At 38.3% G+C, this 22,569-nt stretch overlaps 2 protein-coding genes across 6 annotated transcripts in view; one reads left to right on the top strand and one right to left on the bottom strand.

Annotated features, from left to right (window-relative positions):
• Positions 1–22,569, bottom strand: part of LOC127510966 (fish-egg lectin-like) — a 736,337-nt gene that overhangs the window by 565,278 nt on the left and 148,490 nt on the right. The gene's annotated exons all lie outside the window — the stretch shown is intronic.
• syt1a (synaptotagmin Ia) overlaps positions 1–22,569 on the top strand; it is a 206,109-nt gene that overhangs the window by 176,734 nt on the left and 6,806 nt on the right. For 4 of the 5 annotated variants that reach the window (XM_051891163.1, XM_051891162.1, XM_051891160.1 and 1 more), the window contains 5 exons: positions 5,192–5,364; positions 9,581–9,706; positions 13,391–13,558; positions 14,411–14,578; positions 17,310–17,427. In XM_051891163.1, the coding sequence (XP_051747123.1) occupies positions 5,192–5,364; positions 9,581–9,706; positions 13,391–13,558; positions 14,411–14,578; positions 17,310–17,427 (753 nt within the window). The remainder of the gene's footprint in view (positions 1–5,191; positions 5,365–9,580; positions 9,707–13,390; positions 13,559–14,410; positions 14,579–17,309; positions 17,428–22,569) is intronic. The other variant, XM_051891164.1, reaches the window with a different exon arrangement.

Raw genomic sequence — 22,569 nt, 5'->3', positions numbered from 1 at the left:
TTATGTGGGTGTTGTGAAAATTATTTTGCATATTTTAAAAAGTAAGATTAAAAATCTTAATATCACTTGCTACAGACTAGATACTTTAGCCAGTACACAGATACTTGAATACAATCATAAAAAAATTGTAATAATTCTTTAAAATGAAAGGTTTTGCCATGCAATTAAAACTACAGTACAATCATGTACATGCAATAAAGTACATGCATAATTATGATGTTTTCATGTACCATAGTTATAAATGTGGTAGCCCATCTATTGCAGTCCTGTACTGCAAGCAAGTCATAAGATTCTTCTGTAAATCTAAGATGCCAATCTCAGAGTCATTATTGTCTCGACTCCCTGGCATGGCTTCCTAAAGCAGCTTGGTGAGATTTTTGTGTGAGCCCAGTCTGATAAGTCTGATGCTGTATTCTTTTGTCACGAAAAAGGTGAGCGACGAGTGCACTCAAGATCTTATTCACATACCCGATTGGATGGGGTCGGGGCCAGAAGGACTCTCACATCCTTGAAAGCAGTAGCAAGATGACAGACTTTCTTTGGCATCCACCTCCAGTGGTGTCATTGTTCTAAGCTGTGTTTGGCTTTTAATTGCGCACCACAGCGGTGCTGAATTGGAATAATGTCTGATTGGCTGTGCGGCCACAGAGTCCCGCTACAAAACCTCATTTTGTGCTCCCTGTTGAGAGTTTGCGTGTGCACGGCGGAACGAGAGATAGCTGCTTGAAGTTGAAGAGCACATGCTTGCTCTGCAATCCCAAAGGACAATAGACACTTGCACAATTGAGTTAATTAGAAAATGTTTCTATTGCTTTCTGGGTCTCGGGTTCTTTTAATTAAGAAACACAAAAGTGTCTTTCAGAATAGGACATTTGCTCGATGAAGAAGATAAGCACTCTGGTTTATTGCATTGGACGGCGAAACATTAGACTTATTTGCATCTATTAGTGCTCAGCCAATGCAATTTCACTTCTAAACAACTAAGCTTGATATGAGAAGTATTTTATTTTGTTTTTTTCTCTACCATGATAAAAGTAATCTAATTGCTACAGCAGACTGCATGATTAAAAATACAGCTAATGTACTCAAAGCAGTCAATTTACTCTGACTCAAGCTGTGCGTGTTGTATTAAACATAATTTTTTCATAAGCTTTCATTATAAAAGTGTCAGAATTGCTCAGTGTCTGCTGTAGCACTAAATGGTTCTCATCATCGACCTTTATAGACCTTTAATATGAGCTTGCCGCTGTCATGCGAGATTTAGTCCCTTCGCAGTACCCCGTGCCACTTGGATCGAAGAGGTTTTTAATCTCTCGTTTTCACAGTATCTTCTCCTAAATAATCAAAATTTCCAGTTTCATGTGAAACATGTTTAATTGTATGAATTAGTATACAATATGTTTACTGTATCCACCATTTTTTTTTAACATAAGAACAGACACAGCCATTTGTAAATTGAATGTGTGAGGCTTATTTTAGATGTATAAACAGCTACAACAGCTCATTTGATACTGCATTTAGATACTGCAAACTGGTATTTCTTATAATATTATTTTAATTTATTATCGTATTCAAAAGCACACTGGTTTGTAGCACAAATACGTTTACTGCTTACTGCATTTTTATTATTCTTCAAGTTATTTACCTATAGTGGATAATGAATCAAAATCGTATACATTTACACAAATAAGCTTACTTCTGTGTTGCAAAATAAGTTGGATATAATACAGCAATATTGTCATATTTACATAGTTAAAAAAGTACACAATAGGATTTCTAATCAAACACCAATTACACTAGATTCCATTCAGCTCCAAGTCCGAATTTCAAACTTTCAATATTCAACTTTAAACGGAAAGCTGTGTACATTCTTTCAGTCAATAGAATCTCTTTGAGGAAGGGGGTTGAATTCTGCAGGGGGGTGGGATTTTGCTGCATTCCATTCAAAGTCGTATTCCAACTTCATATTTCTTTCAGCTTAAAAGTGAAAGTTTGTAAGTTGTCTACATCTGGGTGTCAACATTGTCGTGTTACATAATGTACACTTATCTCTGCAAAATCTGCGACTTGTGGACTGACTGATTTTCCAAGTTGAAAGTCCGATTTCACATGGCATTCAACAGGCCATTGAATGAAACGCAGCAATACAATCTTCCATGACATAGCTGTCGAGACACGTCTAATAATGATAGTATTCCAAGAGACCTGATGGAGCCCTGGATGGTCTAAACCTAGGACGGCTCAATGCTTTGTGCAGTTTGAGTCCCATGTGGCAGGGGTTGTGCTAGAGGAGGCATAGAGATGAAAGGGGCTCTTTATTCCCCTAGCGGGCTGATATTCAGGCTAGTGGTGGAGAAAAGAGTGAGGGCCGAAGAGCAGGTTTTAACAGGTATGAATCAGGGGTCTGATGCTAGACAAGCTACAGGAGCAATTATGGTCTAAGCCGCAAGCTTTCAAAGAAGATGGGGCAACTGAGCAATAAGAGTGGCCTTTAAGATGGCTGACAGATTCTCCTCTGTTTGAATAGGGTTGAAATGACAGGGCTTTGGAAAAAGCTTTTTGAAAGCCTGGTGAGAGTTTTTGTTGTTGTTGTTTTTTCATATGTTCTTTTTTTTTTTCCTTTTCAAGTTTCACACCATGCCAAAATATTATGTTTAATGAGCAAAACTCAGCTATTGAACCAATCAGTGGGTTTTAAAATAGTAATATTTTGGTGCATTTGAAATAAGTGTACTAAAGCATTTGAGAGAAACCAGGATCCCAGTTAATTGCTCTTAATTTTGAATGAACCATCTGGGAAGGTATGTCTGTCCATAAGCTAAACCAATTTGTTTTTTGTTTTGTTTTTTGTTTTGTTTTGTTTTGTTTTGTTTTGTTTTGTTTTGTTTTCATTCATTCATTCATTCATTCACTCATTCATAAATGAATGCACTGAAGCAGACCAGTGAAGGGTGTCATGCTAGGAAGGAAAAAACAAAGGAAAAAAGTGGAGGATCGTCACCTCCATTACCCCACAGTGAAGTTGAGGCCGTGGGCTGATGATCCCAAAGTTACTTTAGACTATCACTCACTGTTTTTCCTCAGAGAAGAGTGCTTATCGATTTTGTCAACAGCCAATTGATTTTTCTTTCTCTCTCACACACACACTCTTTATCTTCCCCGTTCTCTCTCCTTTTGGACCTGGCTTTGGGAAATGTGTCCTGTGGTAGCAAGTCTAAACCCTCCTGGGAGACAGAGATGCAGCATTCATTTTAATGTTTCTCTACTGCCAAATCAAATATAAAGTCTTCCCACCATGATGAGACAAACAAAAGATGTTTCAAATTGAGGACATTTAGAGAGAAAAAAAACTGTCAGGATATTGGACATGTTCTAAATGCCAACTGATCTGGCTGAAATTTCATTTCAAATTTAAAATGGATGAATCTCAAGAAAAACAGATCACATTTTACCCAATATTCGAAGAAAAAAGTAAAATAAATTATATGAATTTTATATATATTATAAAATAAATTAAATTGTGTCTCTTATTAGAAAAATAACAATATTATATGAAGTCTATTTTACATATCTTCTATGATTTCATTGTGACATTATTTTGAGGATAGTTAAGCACATTCAACCCACAAATTTCCATGAGAATAGATTTAGAGAGAGTTTTAATTAGAATTCTCATTAACACATAGCAAAATATATATATATATATATTTCTTTCTTTCTTTCTTTCTTTCTTTCAATTTTGAGGTGAAATATGACCTTGACGGGTTTCTTGAGATGTGCCATAACATGTTGGAGTGCTTGCATGTTTCCCAAATGATGAATACAAGATGTTTCGTTCACTGGAGCCTGGCATTATTTATACAGTCCTTGACTCTGCCTTGTCCCAGAGCAAATCAAGCGCATTCAAATCTGGAGTGGAAAAATCGGCTTTTTTTCTGAAGAAATCTGCTTCCCTGAAAGTTGCCATTCGGTTGCCAGGTGTTTGTTGTGTTGTGCGCAAAAGCCGTAATTACTGTACGAGTCTCTGAAGGCAAGATTCTTCCACCACATCTGTCTACCAATTATTCCTAGCAAATGTCGGTTCGGGGAGGAAGCTTCTATTGAGTCTCGGAAACTGACATTCTTGTATCTGGTGCTCGTGCTCTGTTGACGCATGCAGTTTTAGCCCTGCTGTATAGAGGCGTCGCTCTTTCTCTTGGCAGGAGGCTGTTAATCTTGTCGAAAAGCTGAGAAGCTCGATTGTCCTCCCCTGACAGCGCTCGCTGGAGTTTGGAGCTGTATTTATAAAGTCATGACCACAAGAGGAAATGCTTTTTTGGGTTACAAGTCCATCACTATGCTGTATGGATGTAAATTGCTCACAAATATATATATTTTTTTAAAACAAGTTTTTAGAGGCTAAGCAATTTGGTCAGTGTGCATAAAAATCTTTGTTTATTAAGTCCAAATGTTATTAAACAACATACTTTTCAGAGTATTTTCATTCTGTTTATTTAGTTCCACGCTGTCCTTGACAATCAAATAAATCCTGTGCTGAGGGTGATTGCTTTAACAATGTCAAGCTCAAAATGTCTTCCAAGAGTGCTCAAATGGCAAGTTGTGAATGCCAACAGCTCCTGTTTTCAGCTAAATTGGCTGATTACTCTCACTAGAGCGTTGCAACATCTCTGTCTGAGTGAAGATCGTTAATCCCGTGCGACCGGCAGACATGAAGGTCTCTAGCAATTGATCAAAGAGTGTCAACCAACAGACAGAAACTTTTCACTTCTAGCGCGTTCCGTTTCTTTGTTGCTCTGGGAAGATATTGAACCGTAAAGCAACATGGCTTTTTGGAACCACTTCAGCTCAGTCAAGTCAGTGGACAGCTATTTTCAGTCATGCGAGTGCAGCTTGTATTTACTTAAATAAAGGAATAGTTTACCTCAAATTTAAAATTCTGTTTTTCTTGTTTTTAGAAACCTGTATGGCTTTTCTTTCTTCTATGTAAGAGAAAATGAGAAACTTAACAGAATGTTCTGGCTTCTCTTTTCCATACAGTGAATGGAATATCTTAAAGTCAGTTTTTTTATTGAATGACAACTTCAATTTTAGTCTGTTCCTCACAAAAAGCTATGATATGGCTTCAAAAGATAGTGTAGTGTAGTGAGTGAGTACAAAAACATAAGTTTTCTCTGTGTTTTTGTCTGCACAGTGCCATCATGGGCCATTGTCGCCATCGCATTTGTTGCTGTTGTACTAGTTGTTTCCTGCTGCTTCTGCATCTGCAAAAAGTGGATATTCAAGAAGAAGAACAAGAAAAAGGGCAAAGACAAGGGCAAGAATGCCATCAACATGATGGACGTCAAAGACGGTATCAAAACCGAGGTAAAAACTTTTTGTTACTACTTTTGGATTAGCCTTGTTTAGTCGTCAGCAGTTGCATGAAATAATTATTTCCTCAAGTATTATTGTATTAATGCATGGTGCCAATTAAGAATATTCATAAGACAACTCAATCTAGATCGAATCATCTGTTGATGATGTTGTTTCACAGCTGACTTTAATTGCAGGACTGCAAACCTGGGCATGTTAACGGTTCATTAAAGTATTGCGTTTTTTTTTCTGTTTTTCTTGCATTTAAGCCTAATTCACAGTCTTTGTAGTGCTGCATATGGTTAACTGTGCTATGAAGTGGTATCAACCCAGAGAAATGACAGTAGATAATGAAAACAATAGGAGAAAGAACATTAATGCAGCTCGCTTTATCCCACACACACACAAATTATATGGAACACTGGCACTTTAACCCTAGTTAGCATGCTAATTGCATTAACAAGCTCGCAATAGTACACTTCTAACAGAATAATTGACAAAGTCAGCTTAATTCACGGTGTAAGGACACTGGCTTTGAGACCATGCCAAGACCACTCAGATCCCAAATTAGAGACATTGATTTTCGAGCACAAAGCACAGTGAAGAGGAACAGACACAGATAATTAAGAACACTCTTTAAAAACCCAGTGTGCCATTCCAGAATGTCACAGTTTATCAGCGTCAAACTAAATGCGAATACTTTTTGGTGAAAAGCAGATATACAATAGCTGCTATATGATGTTTACACACCAACATTGTGTATTAGTACACTCAAAATGGGATGCAAACTGATAAAAGAAATAGCTAAAGCAATTGAAATGCATATCAATATTTTGAAACACAACCCTGCTGATTAAAACAACTTAAACCAGCCTAAGGTGGTTAGCTGGTCTCCCAGCCTGGCAAAGCTGGTTAGGCTGGTCTCTTTGATAGTTTTAAAGGGGTTTGGGTCACTAGAAGACCAGCTGAAGACCATCTTAGCCAGGTTAGACAACCAGCTAAACTTAAACCAGCTGATTTAACCTGCTGTTTTTAGCAAGGAAACACCCATATATAGATTCCAATACCTGTGCTAATTGGCTAAATAATAAAGGTCAATGAAACTTCACTCTTATTTAGTCAATTAGCACAGATATTAGAACGATACACACCAATCCAGAGCAATATGCCTGAGTACAATGTCCTACACAACATACATCTTTGTTGTATTGGAGGAGGAGCTTTGAGCTTCTCAGCAGTCATTTCTCCTGGTGTGCCCAGAATCATGTGGTCACCTTTGTGTGTGGTTGTTTTAATTTGTGTCTCTTCCTTCCATGTCCTCCTTATCTATGTTTTGTCTGATGACTTTACGGGATTGCCACTGGCGGTAGGTTCCCAATTGCTGTTGGATCTTCTATAGCCTGCTGCAATGACTTTTAATAGCCTCTTGATAACAGGTTTACTCTAGTAGAGTAACATATATGTAACTATGCATACAGTACATGTATATCTACAATATATATGTGTGTAAGTCTACATATACACATATATATGAAGAGAAAAAATGCACTTGGGTACGCTTCAGCAAGGCTGAACCACGTTGATTTCTCATTGTAAACATGCTTCTCATTTGAGGTCCAAAAAAGAAAATGGAAATTGCTTGAGTGAAATTACCAATTAAAAAAAAAAAAGTCAAATGGCTGAGAAAACTGTCAAAGTACAGATTGCTTAAGTGCTAGTGATGCGTTTGGCATGTTTGACTGCCCTTGGCCAAATTATCAGTACTCATCTGGTCCACTTGAACCTAAAATTGAAAAATGTCCTGAAGGAGAACAGCACCCACCTCATTAGCAGGACAAATTTGTTCAAGAAGCAATTTTCAGACACGATGGCCAGACTGATCTTTAATTGGCTGAAATGTTTTTAAAACATCATCTTTGTCATTCAGATGTAAAGAGTATCGATAAAGGACACTCACAGCTGAAAAAATACCAACTCGTGTTATTAATGTTCTAATCATTTTACAGTTCTAAAAAGAATCATTTAAGGGGATATTTCAGCCAAAACTTAAAAATCTTTCTTCATTTACTCACCTTCATGTTGTTCAAAAGCTGTCTGGAACAGAAAAGGAGATGTTTAGCAGAATGTCCTAACTGCTGTTTTCCATACGATGAAAGTGAATGGTGACAACATAATATGTGACCATGGACCACAAAACCAGTCATAAGGGTCAATTTTTTAAAAAATTGAGATTTATAGATCATCTGAATAAATAAGCTTTCCATTGATGTATGGTTTGTTAGGATAGGACAATATTTGGCCGAGATGCAACTATTTGAAAATCTGGAATCTGAGGGAGCAAAAAATTCAAAATATTGGGAAAATTGCCTTTAAAGTTGTCCAAATGAAGTCCTTAGCAATGCATATCCACTCATTTTTGTATTTTTTATTTATATATATATATATAGTAGTAAATTTGCAAAATATCTTCATGGAACATGATCTTTACTTAATATCCTAATGGTATAAGAAAAATCCATAATTTTGACCCATACAAAGTATTGTTGGCTATTGCTACAAATATACCCGTGCGACTTATGACTGGTTTTGTAATCCAGGGTCACATATGTCAAGCAAGATTTTCAAAACATGATTTTCAGCATTGGTGTTTTTTTTTTTTTTTGGCTTAATAGCCTTTAATCCCATCTGCTTTTATTATAAGGAAAAGAACAGCTCGCACGTTCTGCTAAACATCTCCTTTTGGGTTCTGCTGTAGAAAGAAAGTCATACAGGTTTGGAGCAACAACGTGAGGGTGAATAAATGATTTCTGGGTGAACTATCCCTTTAAATTTACCACTTAACAAGCTCCTCAAAAAGCTTGTTGAATTGAAGTACACAAGTGCTTGTGAGACTAGTCTGGTCCTCAGAAGGAGATAAGACAGTCAAGAAATCAATTTTGTTCAGCCTTTTGCTTTCACACTTGTAACCCAACAACTAATAAGACAGGCCCTGTACACATTATGATCCCTCCCACCAACACCTTCTGCTGGCATGATGCTTACAGCTTCCATGAGTGTGGTGGTTATCACCAATAACTAAGGGTCATGACAATGCCACTGTGTGTTGAAGATCACGTCACAGAGAATGAGGGTCACTATACGAGCACTCTTCTTGAGAACGTGAATGCCCTGCATGCTTTACCGATGAGCAAGACTGCCCTTTCAAAAGGCAACTATTTCACAGTGAATGAACTGAGAGTTGAGTTTGCCTCGACAATCGCATGCTTTTCAGCGACAACAAACCTCCCTCGACATCCCCTTAACACATCGTCTTAGACTCAGGCTAGCTAGGGAGCTACTGCCACACCATCCACAACATTTCCCCACTGATTTGTTGATGCCAGAGATTGTTCTGCCTGAAATAACATAAAGGACAATGTATTGTACAATGTATTTCTTAAGAACATCTGTCTGCTCATCTTGCCTAGGGTTGGGAGGTATCCGTATCCATAACACAATATATATATATATTTTTTGGTGCCTTTTTTCATTTCTTATAATGTTTTACATATTACATGACCATCAATTTATGTTTTTCATACAATAATTGTATTTATTTATTTATTTATTTTTGATGGATGCGTAATGCATTAATTGTTAAGAAGATTGCGATTAATTAGAAGATTTTTAATAACAAGTCTGGCATGTATGCAGAAACAGCGTTTTATAATCTATCAAGTGAACAACTGTGCCATAATATAATATAATATAATATAATATAATATAATATAATATAATATAATATAATATAATATAACACAAACTCAGTGTTATTATGTACAATGTAAAATTGTAAAATACAAAATGCATGATTGGATCATTTAAAGTCATTTGTAAAATAGATTATACAGTAACATATGCATAGCCGATATATTATCATACCCCCCAGCCCTAGTCTTGCCCCTTCCACCAATCTAAATTGCTTGCACTCATTCAGTTCATCTTCTTGCAACTCTTTTCACGACTTTCCACGATAGCAGACCGAAAGGAGTTCACAGCCTTAGTCTAGTGCATCACTAAGCATGTCATGGTCTTAATTGCTGTGGTGTTTTAGTGCTTGCTCCCCCCCTAATAGAGGTGCGGTTGAAGAGCAGGCTGGTCCAGGGCTGGCCCGGCGCTCTGGCGAGGGCAATCGGGCAGCGCCAGCGTTGGGCCGACAGGACTGACTGTTAGTGGGTGTCTCCTTCAGGCCTTGAAGGATGAGGATGATGCGGAAACAGGGCTGACGGATACAGAGAAAGAGGTGGAGCCTAAGGAAGAAGAGAAACTTGGCAAATTACAGTACTCCATGGATTACAATTTCACAGAGAATACGGTAAGGGGCCGTCTCTGAATCACCGTCACTGTGTGTGGTGTTTAGTGAGGTCTTCTTCGTAAGTAGAGCATGTTTGTCCGTCAAAATGTAAACAGCTCCATTCAAATAATGGCCATTCCTCTAAGGTTATTCAGTGCGTCACTCTTACATAATTGAATGCTCACTATAAGCTGTGTGTGTTTAAAAAAAACATACTGAAAACACAAAGATAGAGTGAACTTTGACAATATGAATCACTTTTTAGAGTCATTTTTATTGCTGTGCTCTATTATTAAGCGCTATCTCTGAAAGCCAGAGGAATTCAGACTTAGCACTTAAGAAATAATGCCCATCATCCTGTAAACTCACCAAATGCTCTGAATGTCAAGGGCACATCACAGCAGTTTGATTTGTGTTTGAATCGGCTTTCTTCCACACTGACTGAATGAGGGTGCTGGCTTGTCTTCAACTCCGAGGCTAAGCCGAAATTCACTGGCCGCCTCTTAGAAGCTGTTGAGCTTGAAAGCTAAGTGACTTCCAGAATGAATGTGCTTCCTTTTGTCAGATCCTGGGTGACAGATAATTGAAGCTGTGCATATAGTCTCACACCGAGGCTGAGCAGAAAAAAGCAACAAACCTGAAAGAGCCAGATTATCCACCATCACATACGCACAAATTACAGCTTTTATAAGCACTGCCACCACAGGAGCCTTTTCTTTGTATGGTGTCAATGTATGCGTAGTGATGAAATGACAAAATGACTGCAAATGACTGGTAATGCATTCAATTTATGCATAACATAGTTTTAAGAACATAAATGAAATGTTAAAGATAATGCATTTGTTCTATTTTTTTTTGGCATATAACAAAAATATTACAAATAGCTGGTAAAGTTACTTCTTATACCTCCTATGAATACTGAAGTCTTCATAGGAGGTATAAGAATATGTGGATATAATGTAGCATGAAAACATAGGAGCCAATTCACTAAACAAATGCCCCAATTTTGTGTGCGGTATTTCAAAACACGTCTGCGGAAGGTAAAACATTGCAGACGGCAATGAAGCCATCATCTGGCACAATTCATTCTTAGTGAACTCCCCCAGTGTTTTTCCCCCCTTAATATTCAGCTTTAAAGCAGACCAAAAAGCAAGAGTTGCAGAGAAATCCACATCAGCCTGACCCAGATTCAACCCATAGACCCACACACTCCAACAGACAGACGCACTAGCATGTATCTCCACCCTCCGTGCCGGCAGGAAATCTGCGTGCTTCTTTCCTGCCTGGCTTTAAATCAAGCCTAGTATCGCTTCAGGGAGACTCGGAGGTCTGGGAGATTTTTCTGCAACTCTTGCCCTTTCCAAAGGGGAAAGGTTCCAGGGAGCTCAACTAAACTCTGGGTTTGTTTAAAGGTAATCTGGACCTTTCCAATGCTGCTGAGCAAAGCCAGAGGGTAAAAATAGAAAAGTACAAAACATGGCAGTCACAAAGCCACACAACACAATATCTCAGAATTCAGGGCGGCTCCTTGGGGAGACGGAGAGACAGGGTGCAGATAAGGGCGATGTTATTAATGAGGATAGAAAAAGGGTTGTGGATTGAACTGCGAATCCATACACGTTCACTGAGGTGAATCATTGCAATCACGGCCTGTTTTCTAATGCATCCCAGGTATTTTAAGGACAGAAACCCCTCACTGTTTATGCCAAATAACAAACACCTTTAAAAAACTGTTTTCTCTGAAAACCATTGCAGCAGTAATTTAAGATGACAGTTCAAAGACTTCAGATGAGAGATTGTGAGCACTGCACCAACTGAGGTGAAGTTATACAGCTGAATCTACTTCCAGCATGCCCTGCATCAGTTTGATTCTTCAAACTGTGCGAAGTTTTCATAGCCTGCAGAGCGATTTAAGGTTATTATGGCCAAAGTCTCATCAGGACTAAGTATTTCTTCACCCCCCATCTATGTCCAAAACACCCAGAGACAGATCCACCCTGACTCATACTGCTACTGTTGTCCACAGCTATTCAATCTAACTCACAGCTAGGAGCTACTTACAAAAGACTTCTTTTTAGACTTAGAGATGGTGTATGTTTGCGTATCGCAAACTTCCAGTGAGACTGACAGCGATGTCACTGAAAGATACATTGCGAAATGGGGCTAAAGTTGCGGCCACATTAGCAAAATTTTGTGGGCGCAAATTATACATTGTCTATTGTCATCCACCTCTCGGCTAGCGACGGCTCTGGTATTGATTTTTTTCATCTATACATCATATCGTTAGCCATATGATCGATGTATTAATCCATATCAATCTATTGTTACACCTCTATGCTCTACCAGTTAAGCTACAGGATCTCCTCATTGCAATATTATCAAGTATCTTGAGAAAAGTGTTAAAATTGGCTTATGTTGAGGTGCTCTCGAGGGTGAACTTGACCTTTACAGATAATTGGATATTACAGGTTATTTCTTATCTCGATGTTGAGTTTGCCATTGCTAACCTGTCAAAGTCTGACTGGGGGGTCAAAATCTAGCTGATATCTAAGCAATATTCTCCCCTCAAGAAGCAGGAAATGTTAAATCATGTTGCATCAACATTTATTGAAATTCTAATTCTCCAGTCCTCACAATGTTAATCGTTATATTTCAGCATGACCAAAAATTGAGAACTGTCGGTTAATAAAGGAGATAAAAAGGGCTTTTATTTTTCGCCAATGCTCTATGGAGTCAGTGATTATGGGAGCAATGGGCATTATTTGTGGAGCATTTCTACCTTGCAACCATTTCTTTCAAAATACAGACATTTCTTTTGCTGTTTGATTGTGTTGGTGTTTGAACTGTTTATGGGGGCATTTCTTTCTTGAAGTCAGAACGTGTCCCTTTTTTTGCATCCAAGATGACAATGTGAAGCAATAAAACTGTCCGGACCTGAAACCCACCACCATTTAATAACAAAAATCAAACAATACTACAGCCTGACAGGATATTAAAATCTATATAGCTCCTTTGTCAAAAGAACAATCACAGGGTTCTCTGATGGCCACCATCTAAACCAGAAACACTGGCAATGCTCATCTCTGGCTACAGTCCTTTCTGTGGCAGCACAACCTGAGTTTGACAGCTGGTCAGAGTGAGAGAGAAGGTGAGAGGAGGGAGAGAGAGAGATCTCTATGCCCGAGTGCCTGTGTAGACACAGAGACGGGGCATTTTATGGGAAGCTGATGGGAACTTGATTGACTGACTCTAGGACCCATGAGGCTATGCAGGGGATATGGTGACTGGCAGGTCAATCAGGACCTCAGCCCAGCCAGCCGGCCAATCAATTATCAAAGCTGATGGGGAGATGGGATCAGGAGCGCAACGCTTGACATGGCCTGACCCCATCGCCTCCTTAATGCTGGGACTGTTTAAATAGTAATGTAGCCCTAGCCTGAAGGACGCACCTCAGCATCATAACTATAACTGACCTCTCAGTGGCGTTTCATATAAATAAGTAGATATTCTGAAGGCTCACATGTGAGAAGGGCAACAATTGCCTTCATATGAATCTGGTCATTACAGCATTACAATAAACACTAGTACTTTTACATGACATAACAGAGGCGTCTACAGAATGGTGGTGGGATGATGGTTCGGACCACTCTCCTCTTCAAGGTCTTACTCGTGTTCTCATTAACTTTGACTTTTGACCCTTCATAGCTCATAGTGGGGATCATCCAAGCAGCAGAATTGCCTGCCATGGATATGGGTGGTACTTCTGACCCCTACGTGAAGGTCTACCTTCTTCCAGACAAGAAGAAGAAATTTGAGACCAAGGTCCACCGGAAGACGCTGAATCCCGTTTTCAACGAGCAATTCACCTTTAAGGTAGGTCACAAACACCTAACCTAATCAAACAGTGTTGAATGCTCATATAACAAGCAATTTGTCATTGGATCGATGTGTTCACATTCTACTCATACAGTGGATCAAGTTATTTCTGACTACTTTATCTGGTCTATTAACAAGACACGAGGCATTGGAGTAATTACATGCAAACATGCAGATGGACTCCTGCAGGTGTCTGTCATCCAGAAAGTAGCATAATTTCTATTTTGAATGTTCAGTAGAGCTTTCCGATTCGTTTTTATGAGACATCATGCGGCTAGAAAATCATTTTTGTGTAATTACCGCAGTCAGACCTCTAAACTTCTAATAAATTGCCAAGTGAAGTGTTGAATTCTTAAAAGAATTGCAATATAACTGAGCCAACCAAGGGGGGTAGAGGACTGTTTGCCTGTTTGTTTCTCGCTTAGCCTAGCGCAATTTCAACTATGACACGGTACCTTGAGAATGAGAAATGAACCACACACCAACATCGAGAGACATGTAATCACAAGTGCCTTCATTATTGAAATGAAGACACTGGAGAGCTGGTGTGTGTGATAGCGTCAAGGACAAAATAGCAACCCTTGGGTCTTATCTCTTTCCCGGCCAATCAAGCAGTTTGTCGCCATGTTGGAACAAGTCCTTCGGGATAATGAGTTTTGTCTGAAAAACAGCTCAATTGGAGGCAATCAAGAATCAAATCTCTCTCTCTCTCTCTTTGTCTTGCACACCTGCAATTGTCCTATAGTTTCATCCCAACGTCTTGGTGGTAGATAAATCCCGTAACTGGAATTGAGAGAGATTAGATTGGTAGGTATGCAAGCAATTATTTTCACCTCTTATATCCCACAGGTTCCCTACATTGAGCTTGGAGGGAAAACTCTAGTGATGACCGTATATGACTTTGACCGCTTCTCCAAACACGACGCCATTGGAGACGTGAAGGTGCCCATGAATAAGGTCGACTTTAGCCATGTGACTGAGGAGTGGAGGGACCTCCAGAGCGCCGAGAAAGAAGAGGTAACACACATGGGCGGTAATAACCTGTTCCCTGGTAATGTGATTAAATATTAGGTTTTGAGTGAATATTCCATTTTATTGCCTGACCTTCTTAAGCGTGGAAAGTTTGCCAATTCAGTTGTTCAAGAGTAGTGATTCTTCTTCTCAGTGACTTTTGAATCTTTTTAATCCATTCACACACAAAAAATAGCATCATATCCATTGATTTGTTCACTGATTGGTTAAATTTACATTGTTATACCACTCGGTAGCAACTACTAAGTGACGGCATCATAATCTTTTTAGGGCCCGAGCACCGATGGTGTGAGGACCCTATTGTAATTACTCGGTCAATTCTTCTTCTTCTCCAAAATGAATTGCATTTTTGAGGACCTAAACATGCTTGAAAACTCATGAAACTTTGCACACGCGTCAGAAGTGGTGAAAATTTACGTCTGATATGGGTTTCAGAAATAGGTGTGGCAAAATGGCTCGATAGCGCCACCTACAAAATTTCAATTAAGCGCCCTTCGCGCTACGTTTTACATACAGGTATGAAATTTGGTAGACACAAGTAACAGCCCAGTACCTACAAAAAAGTTCCTGGGTGAAAAAAAATCTGAAAACCCAACAGGAAGTAAGATATTTTGAATTTTCTCTGCAAAATTTTTGCAGTTTTTGCCATTTCCAGTTGTTGTTCTTTAACAAACTCCTCCCAGAGCTTTAATCAGATCAACATCATATTTGGTCAGTCTAATCTAAAGGCCTTTGAGACGTTAAATTGCGAAGACCTTGAGGCAGGCATACAATGTCCGATCTGCCCCAGACTTCACATGTTTGATGAGAGTCCTGGCCTAAAGACATCTATATGCTAATATTTAGTTAGTCATAGCGCCACCTGCTGACAACAGGAAATGGCATGCTTTGCACTATAATTCACTCCCAGAAACACATTTAAATATGCCATGAAGTACCAAACATGCTAGAAACACGTTGAATCTTGCAACACTTGGCTAAGTGCTAATGTTTGCGAATGACACCACGAAACAGGAAGTAGTTGTAACTCAGACAAACAATGTCCGATCTGCTCCAAGCTTCACATGTTTGATAATAGTCCTGGCCTAAAGACATCTACATGGCAATATTCAGTAATAGTCAAAGCACCACCTGTTGGCAGCAGGAAGTGTGGCACATTGAAATGACTTTGCCATATTTCTCTTGTATTTACTCAAGTACATGCATGTCACCCACTATTCACTGTTTTCCTAAGGCCACCGGGTGGTGGTGGCTCCGGGTGCGAGGGCCCTTTCATCACTGCTTGCAGCTTTAATTTGTTTTGTTTTTCTAGAAATGCGACGCCCCCATGTGGATACCCACTTTGTGTTTTATAAGCCTTCACAGATTTTAAATGTAGTCATATAAATTGAATATATTATTTATTGAAAATTTAATGAGACAAAATGCACCTTTACAAGATTTGGTAAAAACACTTAAACGCTGTACACAAGCCTGTTATACTCCCAGTGTTTTTCTTTAACAAATGCACCAAATAAGTTTGAAATGTTCCCAAATGTTAACTCGTATATTTTAAAGGTTGTACACAACAAGAGTAAATATCATTTAGCAGGAGCTGCATGGAAATTCAATCACTGTAAAGGTGCAAGACTTGAGGGCTATCCATCTTCAATGGAAATGTCAGTTAATCAGCTGGGCCGTGCCATTGTTTTATTAATAAAAAAGTGTGACTTTGCAAGCACTGGTTGGGGAGATTCAATTTTCATGGTAAATGTCATGGAATATAGCATTTAAGCCATGGTTTCTATGGAAACCTTGTTTTTGTGTCACGGTTCCTTGGTGTAAAGGTTAATTATGACGCTGTCAAAAGCCTGCTGAGGGCAGAGAGTTGAAGGCTATCTACATACGTTGAAGGTTGCTCTTTGAGTTTGTGCTGTTGTAACACTCCATGTCCAATGAGCTAGCAAAGCACTTCAAGCAACGCTTGAGAAAGCTGGAGCGTATTGACTTTTACCAAAGGATCTCTAGAGTGGTGTCCTGAGGGTGGCACTTTAAGTGTCAGTAAAAAAAATAAATGAAATTCGACTGCAAAATGCCATAGCTTCTTGCAGTTCCATTCAGTTCAGTCCTCTTTGCTCCGACACAATTCCTATTATTGGGTAACGTCATGTTTCAGTCAAACACAGCAGTCGATTCAACATATTTTACTTGTAGGATTCATTTAATTAAGCTGCGAAATGCTATTTTTCTGACCTTTTAATTGACAGAAAATTGATTGTGTGGAAAATGGCATCAGCCAGTTGAAAGTAAAGTGATGTAACCTTTCCCCCCCTTCCTGTTGTTTTCTATATGTCACATATGTTTGCGCCTATGTTTATGAGAATGGCTCCTGAAAAATTAATGGAATGTGTGTACATGGAAATGTATTTTCAGTGTGTTTACCCATGCAACTACATTTGTGGAAAATGAAACAGACTGAAAGACTTCAAACGCTGTGCTCCTCATTTCAATTTCTCTTATCAATCATGTTGAGTGTTTGTGTATAGAGAAATATTTTACGTTGTGTGCTAGCTAAATTATTTTAGTTGGAAATGTTTCGTTCTTGGCTTTTCTTCTCAAGTACTATTTTTGTTAGAGAATTCAATCAGTGAATACATTTGACCAGGTTTTCAGGTTCAGTTTTTCTATTTACCTTGACAATAATGTCCCTGATTGAAGTTTTTTCTACCACTCGCAGCAAGAGAAGCTGGGTGACATCTGTTTCTCTCTGCGGTATGTGCCTACTGCTGGCAAACTGACCGTGGTCGTTCTGGAGGCCAAGAACCTGAAGAAGATGGATGTCGGTGGCCTGTCAGGTGAGTCCAGTTACTGAGTCACAATGCCTCAAAGGTTGTGCCAATATGTGACAGTTTAGGATTGTCTCTCTTGTTGCCGGTTGTCATGATAATTCATACACTGTGGAATCAAAATGGCTCCTGTTTGTAAAACCTGACGTATGAATTAATAGTCAGAAAAATCTAATTTTATTTAACCTTTAGACATGATATAAAAAATAAAAAAAAGGTTGAGTATCATATACATCAGGCTTTTATGGCTCATATAGTATTATATAGGAGAATATGGAGCTCATACTTTTCAAACTGAGGGAGAAAAAATGCTATTTGGTGCACTTGCTGGTATTTGCCATGATTCTGATAGCTTGTAATGTAAATCAGTGAGATTTTTAGCAGACTACTTACACAAAATGCATTAGTAAATATTAGTTGTCACTCTATATCTCTAAGACGATACTTAAAGGCTTAATGATCAAAGCTCTGTAGTTTAAATTGTGGGGGGCAAAACATATAGTTCAATGCACTACAATGATGATGAACAAATAAATGTTCCTCAAAAGCCTGTTGTATCATATTTGATACTCGTATTTTAACGTTTATCAAAAAAAAAAAAAAAAAAAAATGATGTATGGATAATCAAGTAAACCTAAGTTGCTTCAGTCCAGTAAGTGTTCATCTTGAAATATTACTAACAACAATATTAATGTTATTCTTACGTTTACTTCATGAAAATCAGTGAAGATTCAAAGCAAAAAGATGCACGTACTACATCCTGAAGTAGGACGCTTTAAGAATGATACTAAAACCCCTTTTACCTGCTAAACAAGGATATACTATCAATCAGACGACAGGAAGGCATGTAGTAGATTGTGTTCTACAGGCTTTTCAGCAAAGTTTGAATCATGTTGATAATCTAGAGGTCTTAGAAATTTGTGTATCAAAAATGATACAGTGGGCTTTACATGGTTAAGGCTGATTTTATAGTGCACATAACACCATCATGCAGGTGGAGAAAAATATTAAAATATTATTAAAATTATAGCCTAACATGTTTGCATCTAATCAGATTCCCGCTTTACATAATTCCCAGCTGAATACACTAAGAAAGTCGTGTTATGGAAGTTAAATGAATCATGAATGCTCCTTTCATGTTGTCCTTAACACAGTTTCATTTTCTCATAGCTGTCTGTATGTAAATGCAAAGTCACATTTAGTATATCTTTCACTTTTAAAATCATGTAATGCGTATGCAGTCATTCACAGCTACAAATCCCAAGGGCGTCGAAATGTGGCTTGAAATGATCCGACACTTCTCAAACCTGCGGCTGTACGGAGAGCTGCGCTTTATCAGCTGAAGTAATATTCGGCTCTGGTGAATACATGAATACATTTTCGCTGAGTAAATTTACAGCTCGGCATTCAGAAATCAGTCCTCATCTGTGCTGTAACCACTTATGAAAAACGGCCCCGGCCCCGGCCTCGTCCATCCATCCTTCCCAACCCTCTCACCGGTTCTGTCGCACCTGGTCCATCCTGTCCTGCTGTCAGAGAGGCCGACAGGCCATCAGAAGCAGACCCACCTGCTGGGAGCCAAGAGGCCTGACGTTTACTTCTCATCACTCTTAGAGAAGAGAACAGCTATTAGCAGCAGAGCTGAGAACAAACTTTCTCGCTCTCCCCGGTCCATTAGCAATCCAGATTAAAGCCGGCTATAAACAGTCAGTCACGTTTCATAAGGTACTCCACCGCTCTGATGAAATTAACACCGTTAACAGTTCTATTTAGGGGTTTGTGTTTGGAGGACTATAGTTTTCACAATGTGATAACTACACCACCCAAACCTCCTATCGGGTTACATCGTTGGGCTTGTTGAATTGGCCTTTTGCCAGATCGATCAAATCCTGTGTGAAAATTGTGCAGTTAAGGGTGCTTTCACTGTCAATTACTGGGATTTTGCCAGACTCTGGCAGTTTGTATTTGAAATAAACCTTTGTGACAAAGCGCTCAGTGTTCCCACTGATTTTACTAGAAAAACATTTCTGTCCCTGCATTCTCTCTCTGTTTTTCTTCTCGTTCCAAGTTCGTGAAAATGGCTCAGATTTAATTGTTGTTATGGGGGGAGTCGTTCTCCCGAAGGAATCACTTGAGAGCATGTCCAAAGAGCCGTCACATGATTAGAAACAATAGGCCCGCATGGATCATGCCAATAATTAGTGACTGTTTCCATTGTGATTCAGCTACAGGGAGGACGACTCATCAGAACACTATAATTTATCCTTTTCTCCTTTCAAACCCTGTTTACTCTCCCTAATCACACAAGATGTGGTTGTTGCAGCTAAAATAAATGTAATTTGAATTAATTCACAAGAGCACTGCTTACCAATCTCTGTATTTTTCCTGGATGTGCTTTTATTAGGTCTATATTTGTGGTTTAGATTATTAATTGCATTTGCATTTGTACAAATGTACATTTATTTTTAATGCATTTGGCAAACAGTTGCATTGCATTTAGGTTATGCAGTTCGGTTGTAGGAATGTCATTAAATTAGAATAAGATAGCAAAATATCAAGTGACATTTATTTAGAAGAAACCCATTTGCACTTGTTTTGATATTTTGTATCTAATATGCACTGTATTATTACTAGTATGCAGACTATTATTTACTAGTATTTATATACTATTATAGTATTTATTCATTATTCATTTTGATTTTAGTTTATATATATATATATATATATATATATATATAGCTTTCATTTATTTTTGTTACGATTTTAGTAATTTTAGTATTTCAACTGAAACGTTTTATTTATTTTATTTCAGCCAAGGTACATTAAGTATAGACTATTCATAGTCATGTTTATGTATTTGAGCATATTTCTATAGTTGTGGGTGAATGCAGTACATGCAGTCCACCACTAGAAGACACCTATGAGTCTGTAGACCATACGTGAATGCATGGCTATGTGCCAGAGCCAATGAAAACATACCACATCAGAAACAAGGGCCAGTTTTATTTTCACTAGGAATTTCAGTATCCCTTTTAGATGAGCTTCTCAAGTGACTATATGAACCATAAACAAAAGTCATTACAAGCACTGTGCCAACTCCTTGAACCACAAACTTATGGCTTGGCTTCTGTGTGAGTGTAGACTACCACAGATTTCCCAAACAACCTCAAACCTCAGGCACTCTGTTGCCAAGCAACCGGGCAAAAGCGCCACCGTTAATAGTGTTATAGGTCCGGAGAAGTGCTGTTTAAGTTCAACATCATAAATAGACATGCTACGTATTTTCACCTTTTTAAAAGTGGATGGAGCGAGCAGCCAGAGCTCTTCAGATTGTGCAGTGTTAGTGTAAGTTCAACAGGAGGTGCTGTGCTGCTCTGTTATGAGAAATCTATCGTTGCATCTCACATAATCTGAATTAAATGCATCAACGTTCTTTCCATATGTGATCGGACGGTCAGACTGTGAAGTTCCATGAATGAAGCAGGGAAATATGAAAGCATATACTTTTTCATTGTATCTGAAAGTCCTTTTTTATGGGTAATACCATAGAAAAGTGATATTTTCTCTTGAAACCCTTACATATTATATAATAATATAGTGCAAATACAGTTTTTGTGACTGCAACTTGTGTTACTAATTAATTGATATGAAGCATTTGTGTAAACCTACACAATGGGGCATGGTGGACATGGTGGTGGAAAGAAAATATGAGATGGGAGGAAAAATAATAAGGCATGGTTTGTTCAAAATGTAAATTCATTCAGAAACACCTCTGTTTTGCTTGGAGATGCACAATCGTACTGCTATGGTTTTAAAGGTTAAAGGTCTAAAATATAACACAATATTAACTTCTTATTTATTGAACAACTGTAGGCCTATCACATTTGCCTTCGTGTGATATTGCGCTCAGTGCTCGTGTGATATTGCTTAACTATATCACATGATATAAATATGAGACAAAAACTCATACAGGGGCATTTTTGCCCCAATATCTTGAATTTTAGGGGCATATAACCACATTCTATAGGCTACATCACGCAGCGAGCTTTTGCCCTGCATCACGTTCATCACCAGTCAACTGTATGAAATGTCAGATGACTTGCATAGGTCTGGGGCGGGGTGGGTGCAATAATTTTAACATGTTACTTTTTTCCGTAACTATTAATTAAATGAATGCATTAAATCAACAGCCCTATTGTTAACACAAGCTGCAGTCACAAAAACAGTTTTTGCATTATGTAAGGGTTTCAAGAGAAAATCTAAAACTTACAACAAATAAGGTCTTATTTGGTAACATTAGTTAATTTATTAACTAACATGAACTGTTTTAGCAGAAAAATTAAGTCATGACAGTGTTATTAAGAGTGAAGGAGATGGAAAGTATTTCACTGTTCTTCTAACTTCTATATTTATACTGAAATATGTGTTATTCATAAGTAGCTTAAAATGTATTTAGATTATCTTTTACAGATCTTTTTCATTCCTTACACACACACATTCACCTTATGAGATATAAGATCTACACTTTCAAAAACTGCATGCCACAGATTTTGTGCTGCCCTGCTCCTAATATGGTATGGGTAAGGGAGTTCAGCACGCCTTCTCTTCCTTTCTCTCTCTCTCTCTCTCTGGAATGTGCTACTCGATTTTTTTATTTTTTATTTTTTTTCACAGAGATAAAGAGTATTTATATTAGTTTAAAAATGGGATTGGAAATGCCAGAGATTTTTGGAAATTCCTCTTGGAGCAGATCATAGTGACAGAATGAGACATATAAGAGTGTCAGGGAGAGAAGGAGTGAAATGAAATTACATGTTGGACAAAAGGTAATTCTGAAACATAGTTAAATCTGTCAAGTTCAACTGTTTCTTACCTTAATAACTGCTGCTATATCCTTTTTTATTGTAAGGCTCAGGAAGGCATATATGATAATCCCCCCTCTTAACAGTCGCAGTATCACATAAAAAACACACATTTTCTCCCCTTTTCAAAAAGCAAGGTGTATACGCGTAAGATCAGATATTTTGTTGATATTTCATCCTTGTTTTGTGAGGTTTCAATCAAAAAGCGATTCTAAGAAAGGTGAGTACGAATCAGTAGTGGCTGAGGTAAACAGATGAAGAGAGATGCATGATGGGAACAGAATATAGA

The sequence above is a fragment of the Ctenopharyngodon idella genome, chromosome 4 (genome assembly GCF_019924925.1).
Source record: "Ctenopharyngodon idella isolate HZGC_01 chromosome 4, HZGC01, whole genome shotgun sequence".
Taxonomy (NCBI): Eukaryota; Metazoa; Chordata; class Actinopteri; order Cypriniformes; family Xenocyprididae; genus Ctenopharyngodon; species Ctenopharyngodon idella.
The sequence above is the reverse complement of the archived record's forward strand: the minus strand, read 5'-3'. Positions and strand labels throughout refer to the sequence as shown.